At 61.2% G+C, this 8,348-nt stretch overlaps 1 protein-coding gene across 1 annotated transcript; it reads left to right on the top strand.

Annotated features, from left to right (window-relative positions):
• Positions 1–1,784: 1,784 nt before the first annotated feature.
• On the top strand, positions 1,785–7,566 carry MYL7 (myosin light chain 7). The gene is made up of 6 exons (XM_077805700.1): positions 1,785–1,890; positions 2,751–2,826; positions 5,342–5,446; positions 6,211–6,289; positions 7,140–7,188; positions 7,465–7,566. Exons 1-6 carry the CDS (start codon positions 1,855–1,857, stop codon positions 7,564–7,566), a joined length of 447 nt encoding a protein of 148 aa, XP_077661826.1. The 5' UTR covers positions 1,785–1,854.
• Positions 7,567–8,348: the final 782 nt, after the last annotated feature.

Raw genomic sequence — 8,348 nt, 5'->3', positions numbered from 1 at the left:
AACTCCGGGTAGCCTCCATACTTGGGAACCCGGGGAACCCGGAACCTGGGGCACCCGCGGGGAACCCGGAACCTGGGGCACCCGCGTTTTGAAATGTGGCTGCACGCGACTAGCTCGAAGCCGGGGTTCAACCTCACCTGCCCGGCGCCGTGCTGTAGCCGCCCTGCCTCCCTGGCCCTGCTACTTACTCAACATGGACGAAGCGTTTCGAGAAGGTCCCGTCTCGACCCGATCGGATCGGATGGTTCCTTTTTGTTTCCCGCTGTATTGTATGGGTTGGGCCGGTGTCAATAACAGAACGCCATGGTTTAAACAGTCCGGCAGGGATCCCAGTGAGCGGCTGCAGTCCCCCACCCCAGAACGGGCCAGTCGACCTGAACCACGCGCCGGGTTTCGAAAGCTGCGTTTCACTGGAACGTTCGACTTTGTTTTGTTCCGATTCGGAGCCAAACCGAATTTTGCGCTCTCAGAATTTCCCGAGGAAGGGAAATCCCGGGCCGTGACCAGCGTAAGGACCCCGGCTGCTCGGCGGCCGCCTGGGGACCCCTTCCATAGCGCTCGAGCCGGCTCCCCGGGGCCCACCCCGCTGGAATGTCGCTGGAATGCCGGTGCCCTTATCACCCCGGCCAGCTCTGTGCCGGGACTGCCAAGTTTGGCGTTCTCCCCCTGTTCTGCTCCTAATTTAGCCACAGAGGTGATAAGCAGCAGTATATAGTGAAGCCCAGCCACCCCCTCGCTGCGGAGGATCTGAGACAGCAGGATGGTGAGTCCCCCCCGCCCCCCAGCCCCTCACTGGAACCAGCGTCCAGCTCCTGGACGGGGCTGTTCTGAGTGGGAGCCGTAGGACCCGGGGCACTGTGCTGAGCGCGCCCCCCCCCCCCCCCGAACAGCTTCAGCCCCCCACGTCCTGGGGCAAGGGCACACGCTAACAGCAGCCCCTCGGCATGCAGCAGGACACTAACTCGGGTGGACCGGCCCGGGCCATGCCAGAGCCCCATTGCTGCCCCCTGAGCCCCATTGCCAGCCCCTAGATACCCATTGTCAGAGCCCCCCCAGCCCCAGTACTGCCCGCAGACCCCAAAGTCCCACTGCTGTCCCCCTAGAACCCCATCGTCAGCACCAGCCCCCCCCAACCCCACTGCCAGCCCCAGCCCCAGAGCTTACAGCCCCTGTGGGGAACATGCAGCCAAAGAAAGCAGGGAAGGGAAGAACTCAGCAGCCCTGAGATTACTGGGGACCTTTCCCTGCCTCCCTCCAGCCCTTGCCGCCCCCCCAGACCCAGAGCCCTTCACCCACTAGCAGCTGACCGCCCCCCCCATGCAGATACCTGCCCTAGAGAGCCCCTTCCCACCCCCTGCCCCATTGCCCCCTGAGAGGTTTGACGGGGGTTTGAAGGTGCTGGGGGTTTACAACTGTTTGTCTGTTTGAATCACGCTGGTCCCAGACACCGGAGAGGGAGGTACCTTTCGTGCCAACTTGGGGCTCCCCTTCTGCCGCTTGTGCCCACTGGCACGCACCACAGGGCTCCTCGCTGGGCTGGCGTGTGGCACAGGGCTCCTCGCTGATTGGCTCTGCTGGGGATAGCAGGATTCCCTGCCCTCTCATTGGCTCTGCTGGGCTCAGCAGGATTCCTTGTGCTCTCATTGGCACTGCCAGAGACAGCAGGATTCCCTGTGCTCTGATTGGCTCTGCCAGAGACAGCAGGATTCCCTGTGCTTTGATTGGCTCTGCCAGAGACAGCTGGACTCCCTGCACTCTAATTGGCTCTTTCCCCTGCAGGCCAGCCGGAAAGCCGGGACCCGAAGCAAAGCTGCCGCCAAGCGCGCCCAGAGGGGCTCCTCCAATGTCTTCTCCATGTTCGAGCAGTCTCAGATCCAGGAGTTCAAGGAGGTGAGGGTGCCACGGCCCATGGCGCATGAATGCCAGCATGCCGGGGAGCCTGGGCAATGCACATGGTGCCCACGCAGGGATATGGCCCGTGGTGAGAGCAGGGTCACGGCCATGGCCTTCGCAAAGAGAGAGGGGGGAGTATTCAGCGCTAGCTACCCCAAGTAGTCACAGCACACACACAGCGAGCTAGAACCCGAGCGTCAGCCATCTTGCAGGAAGGCTGTAGCATAGCACGACTTTATGTCTTAGAATCCAGAAGCTTAACACACAAGAACCAAAACCAGAGAGAGACAAAACAGGCTGCTCCCTGTGGCAGAGAGGCCCAATTCACCCCACCTTGCTGTAGGCAGATTGACTGCAGAGGACCCAGATCGCAGGCTACCCTGCAGAGCCCCCGAAGCCTGCAAGCAGAACCAGGAATCCCCTTATAATTTAATGTGACAACTCAGACTTTTCACACAGTTTGCAATACACTGCACTTTGCATTGACCGGATGGTTTCTGAACCTCTCGCGGTCACGTTTTTAGCTCTTCTTCCCAACCACAAGGTACTTGTTTGGAACCAAAGCCGATATTCTCCCCGAATCACCTGACTCCGGGAGCTGAAGCTTGAAGGGGGAAATGCCAAATATTGTGACACTCGCAAGTCAGCCGTGCTGCAGTTGCAGGGAATAATGTGACCTAGGGACTCAGCCATGGCAAGCTGGGCTGGAGCTCCCCACTCCTGCTGGGGCAAGGCTAGGGAGAGGGGAAGATGCCAGCTGGAGGGAGGTTCTGCCCTACCAAGAGAGTGAGGGGGCTAGTGCCAAGGGCTGCGATCAGGCCCAGGCCCCAGGGCTCAGCGTCTGGTTCTGTTCCCAGGCATTCAGCTGCATTGACCAGAACCGTGATGGCATTATCACGAAATCAGACCTGAAGGAGACCTACTCCCAGCTTGGTGAGTGAGCACCTCGCCTCCCACTCTCCCAGTGCTCCTTGGCCAGGGGCAACCAAGCTATCCCCAGTAATCATGGTCGTGAAATGCCAGGCCTCAGCAAACCCCCAGCCCTGGATCTCGCTGCAAGCTTCAAACACAGACTACAGAGGTGCCCAAAGAATGACAAACCTGTCAGGACATATCTATCTATCTATCCCCATCCACTCTATCTATCTATCTATCTATCTATCCCCATCCACTCTATCTATCTATCTATCTATCTATCTATCTATCTATCTATCTATCTATCCCCATCCACTCTATCTATCTATCTATCTATCTATCTATCTATCTATCTATCTATCTATCCCCATCCACTCCACCTATCTATCTATCCCCATCCACCTATCTATCCCCCTCCACTCCACCTATCTATCTATCCCCATCAACCTATCTATCGCCATCCACTCCACCTATCTATCTATCTATCTATCCCCATCCACTCCATCTATCTATCTGTCTATCTCCATCCACTCCATCTATCTATCTATCTATCCATCCCCATCCACTCCATCTATCTATCTATCTATCTATCTATCTATCCCCATCCACTCCATCTATCTATCTATCCCCATCCACTCCATCTATCTATCTATCTATCTATCTATCCCCATCCACTTTATCTATCTATCTATCCCCATACACCCCTCTATCCACCCCTCTATCTATCTATCCCCATACACCCCTCTATCCACCCCTCTATCCACCTCCATCTATCTATCCCCATACACCCCATCTATCTGTCTATACCCATCCACTCTATCTATCCCCATACACCCCCTCTATCCACTCCCTCTATCCACCATCTGTCTATCTATCTATCTATCTATCTATCCCCATCCACTCCATCTATCTATCTATCTATCTATCCCCATCCACTCCATCTATCTCTCTATCCCCATACACCCCTCTATCCACCCCCTCTATCTCTCTATCCCCATACACCCCATCTATCTATCTATCTATCTATCTATCCATCCCCATCCACCCGCTCTGGCTTGAGTGGCTTGCCCTCTGGTGGGAAGGCAGTGGAGGTTCCCTGCTGTCCCGATCTCTTGCAGAAGTGAGTTCCCCAGTTCCATACCCGTCCAAACCTGGGCCCGGTGCATCGCTTGGAATCGAAAGGGTCAGAAATTCCTTAATCTCAGGCATGGCAGCTTTGTGCGAGATTTGCTTTGGTATTCCCATGTATCAGCCTGGCGTCTAGTTCCCCTGCCGTGGCCCCGTGGCGCCAGGTGCTGCACAGACACAGGATGTGAAAAAAGGGCTGAATTTTCAGTTCATTCAAAGCAAAACTGGGAGACTCCTGCACTTACACTGGGACCCCAGGAACAAAGCTTCTTCTTGCTTCCTCAGCCCTGTGGTGCCGATGCCACCCCCCCACACACACCCCTGAGCACGGGCCTACCCCTTGGGCCTGGGGAAGAGGGGAGCCCTCGGAGCAGGAGAAAGGCAGGGAATTCTCAACCACCACGGGCCCATGGGCTGGTGCCCAGTAAAGGAGGGTCCGTCCAGTGGGTAACGCACCTGTGAATGGGGGCGTGGGCTGCTGGGGGATCCTGCACCGCCGGGGAGCAGGTGGGGCCGGGGGGCACAGCTCTAACAAGACGAGCCCTTTATGTTACAAATCGATGGAGGAAGCTAGCTGAAGCTCCAAAAATACCCAGCCCCTCACCCCCCTGGCTGACAGCGGGAGCTGGCTGCTTATCGGCAGGGCCGCTGATTAAGTAGCCAGCACGCTCTTTCCACCGGGCACTTGAGCTTGTCATCTCGTGATTTCCTCCCCATGCGTCACCGCTGATAAGGCTGGCTCTGCTTGCCTGCACTGTGGGGGAGTGAGGCCATCGGCTTCTGGGCTCAGCCCACCGCCCGTTGAGGGGCTGGGGCCCGGCTCAGGGGCGAAGCGCACCGCCTCCTAGAGCAGCCCGAGGAGCGGGCCCGGCTCAGCCCGGCCCTTCTGGTGCTTTTATCAAAGGCAATCGAAGGGGGTGGGTGGGTGCAAGGGGGCTCTGCGGAGATGGCTCTCTCCACCGACGCTGCCATGGAGATCGGCCTATAGACCCCGACTGAGATCAAGGGGACCCGTCGTGCTGGGCCCTGCACCCACCCCGGCTGAGATCGGGGGCACCACTGTCATGCCAGGCTCTGCTCCGACCCTGACAGAGATCAGGGCCCCCCCATCGTGCCAGGTGCTGCCCAGACACACAGCAAGAGCCAGCCGCTGCCCCAGAGGTAGCGGAGAGGGGGAACAGAGCTCAGCGTGGGTCGTGTCATCGATGGCATGACGTGCCAGCTCCCTGGCTGGAGCGGCCTCCCTGCTTGGGTTGTGCTGGGGTCCGGGCCTCCCGCCGTACAGCAGTAGGGCTCCATGGGGCGGGGCCCACTCCTGCCGCCGGAAAGCGAACGGTGCTCCGGGCGGGGGACCAGAGGCATCCTGGGGAAGATGGGCTTTCACCGGGTCTCCCCTCCTCACCAGGGAAATTGAACATGAAAGACGAGGAGCTGGACGAGATGCTGAAGGAAGGGAAAGGCCCCATCAACTTCACCGTCTTCCTCGCACTCTTTGGGGAGAAGCTGAATGGTGAGTAGGCCGCGGCACCTCCTCTGGGAGCCGTATGGGGTCGAGAGCTGGAGGGGGCCCGTTCAAACCGGGGCTCTATTTTCCTCTGGGACGTCCCGGGCCCCATCGCCAGAGCATCCGAGTGCCTCACCCTCCGTGATGTATTGATCCTCACACACACGGGGTTATGATTCCAACGGGACAGATGGGGAAACTGAGGCACGGAGTGACTGGGTGCCTTGCCCAAGGTCACGCTGGAGTGGCACAGGTTTCCCGCATCCCAGACTAGCCCCCAAACAGCTGCAGCATCCTCACTGATTCCCTCAATAGCTTCGCCGGCATCCCCTCCCCGGCGTGGCCGGGTCCCCTGTCCCAGGCTCCGGGCGTGAGCCATAGCTGAGCGGTGCCGGGCCCCACGGGATCCATGCAGGAAAAGCCATGCGGTCTCCTGCTGCTGCTGAACCTGCGGGGTCTTTGGAACCCAACCCCCCCACCCAGCAATGGGCCTGGGGGGGACACGGAGGGGGCTGCAGCTGCCCTCTGAGATGTGGCTTTGGCACCTCAGAGCAGTCGGGGCGCAGGCAGGGAATGTGGGTTCCCGGCACCGCTGAGGAGAGGGGGGGTCGTCGGTTCGTCCTGCCCCACAGGCCCGGCGTGCGAAGACAAGCAGCGCCGTGCCCCCGCCCCGAGGCAGGAACGGAGTGGGGGGGTCTAGAGCCAGGGGAACGTGGCTGGGGAGCCTCGGCCTTTCATCCTGAGCCAACCAGCCCCCCTGCCCTCCCCAGGCACCGACCCGGAGGAATCCATCCTCAACGCTTTCAAACTCTTCGACCCCAGCGGAACCGGCCACGTGAACAAGGACGAGTGAGTCAACGCGCCCCAAGCTGGGGTGGTGGGGGGGGAGTCGCAGGCCTGGGGGACCCAGCACCCCTCGGCCCAAAGGGAAATGAGCGGCCTCTGCTTCTGGGGCCTCGGCTTTTGGGTGCCCAGGTGGAGAGGCCCTTGGCCTGGTGTCTCGGGGTGGGAGGGGGCTGCGCGCCCCCAGATCGGACTGAACTCAATGTGGGGGGGTGGAGGCTGCAAATCAGAGCCCGGGGTGCCTCAGGCTGGGCTCTCAGGGCCAGATTCCCAGGTGCCCGATGGCTCGCGGGGCAAGGCAAGGCCTCTCCGGTGAATGGCAACGCCAGGAGCAGAGCCGGCTCTGTGCCACCCTAGTGCCGGGGGCGTCCTGGGCCAAACTGGGAGTGGGCTGGAGCCAGGAGGAGGCCTGGCTGGGCCCCCCGGTCACTGCCCCAATGGGGAAACGGCCGTGGGGGACGGCGCGGGCTGCCACAGCTGCAGCCCTGGAAGGGGCGCGGGGCCGGGGGGGAGCAGCCGGGCTGCACGGGTCCCAGCAACTGAGAGGCCAGTTTAGGAAATGTGGGGTGAAAAAAAGTCTCTGTGTGCAGTGGGCAGGTCTGTCTAGCCCTGTGGGACCTGGCCCCTGGAATCGCCCCCCCCCCCACCCCACCGACCCTGCCCCCCTTCCAGACCTTACCCAGCCCCTGCTCCCCTCCAGCCCCCACCCTGCCCCTTGCCAGGCCCTGTCTGTCAGACCCCGACCTGGCCCCTACCGCCTCTTAGGCCCCAGCCCCCCAGTCTCTGCCTGGCCCCGGGGGCAGTGGGCACAAACCCAGGGCTCTGGGTTCTCACTCACGTCCTGTTTCGTTCGCAGGTTTAAGCAGCTCCTGCTGACCCAGGCAGACAAGTTCACCCCGGAGGAGGTGAGACGGCCCCTGCTCTCCCCCCTGCCAAATGTGTGGGTCCCAGGAGCTCCCCCTGCCTTTAACCCCACCGGTTGGCAGGAACCCCCTCCGTGCTGCGCTGGCTTTACACCACACGGCCCCCCGTGGCAGATCTGGGTGCCCGCCAGCCGCTCAGATCTTTGGTGCCCCGGCTGAGGCCGCCCCGGTGGGCCCCGCCCCGGGAAATGGCTGGGATCCCTGCCCAGGTGGAGCAGATCCCTGCTCACGTCCCCACCCCGGCTCTCTCCTGCCCAGGTGGAGCAGATGTTCGCGGTGACGCCCATCGACGTGGCGGGAAACATCGATTACAAATCCCTCTGCTACATCATCACCCACGGCGACGAGAAGGAGGACTGACGGGTGATGCGGCCAGTCAGCATGTGCCCCACGCCTAGCCCCATTGAAATAAAAGCCCGAGCCCATCAAACGAGACAGCCCCCCGTGTGTGACCGGTGGGGCAGAATGGAGGGAGGCCCCGTCTGTGGCCAGTGGGGAGAGGGAAGCTAAGGGCTTGTTTCAAAGGGCCGGGCACAGCTCGAGGCCATTCCCTAAGCACTGGGTGTAAGGCCAGGCGGATCCTGGCACAAGGGCTGGTGGGGGACTGGGATGCAAAGGGCCTCTGCTGGGCATGCAGCCCATGGTGCCCTCCTCCACGGTGGGGAGTGGCGGGCAGGCCCTGGGACGGAGGAGGACGCAAGCCCTGCAGGGGTGCTCTCCCGTGATGGAGGCAGGGGGCATTGGGAATCTGCCCTTGCGGGAACCAGCCTGGGGGAGAATCCGAAGCTCACGCCCCCGGGGAGGCCCCTTGTCCACACCTTGGGGGTGGCTCTGCCCGGCACAGCAGAGGAAGGGTTGTCACAGGATCGTCTCCTGGCCTGAGAGGCTCCTCTGCGCAGGGGAGCCGGGTGACCAACACGCAACAGTCACCATGTCCCACCCCGTCCCTTATCTCCCGCCACGGTGAGCTCGGAACCCGGGGCGGTTTCTGCTTTGCTGGTGGCCACTTTCCCCTCCTGCGCTCACCATTCCTCAGGCGCGTCTTCTTCTGAGCCAACAGCTTCCGCTCCCTTTCCTGCTCCCCACTCCCAGCTCTGGTCTGGCGGGCGAGGGGGGAAGGAGTTGCAGGGGCCAGGGACCCC

Source organism: Eretmochelys imbricata, chromosome 26 (assembly GCF_965152235.1).
Source record: "Eretmochelys imbricata isolate rEreImb1 chromosome 26, rEreImb1.hap1, whole genome shotgun sequence".
NCBI lineage: Eukaryota > Metazoa > Chordata > Testudines > Cheloniidae > Eretmochelys > Eretmochelys imbricata.
The sequence above is the reverse complement of the archived record's forward strand: the minus strand, read 5'-3'. Positions and strand labels throughout refer to the sequence as shown.

Bases quoted from the DNA above. Each gene is read 5' to 3' on its own strand.
- MYL7 (XM_077805700.1), top strand. From the start codon at position 1,855: ATGTTCGAGCAGTCTCAGATCCAGGAGTTCAAGGAG. The intron at 2,827-5,341 runs GTGAGTGAGCAC...CCTCCTCACCAG, and splicing joins GGAGACCTACTCCCAGCTTG to GGAAATTGAACATGAAAGAC. The intron at 6,290-7,139 runs GTGAGTCAACGC...TTTCGTTCGCAG, and splicing joins GGCCACGTGAACAAGGACGA to GTTTAAGCAGCTCCTGCTGA.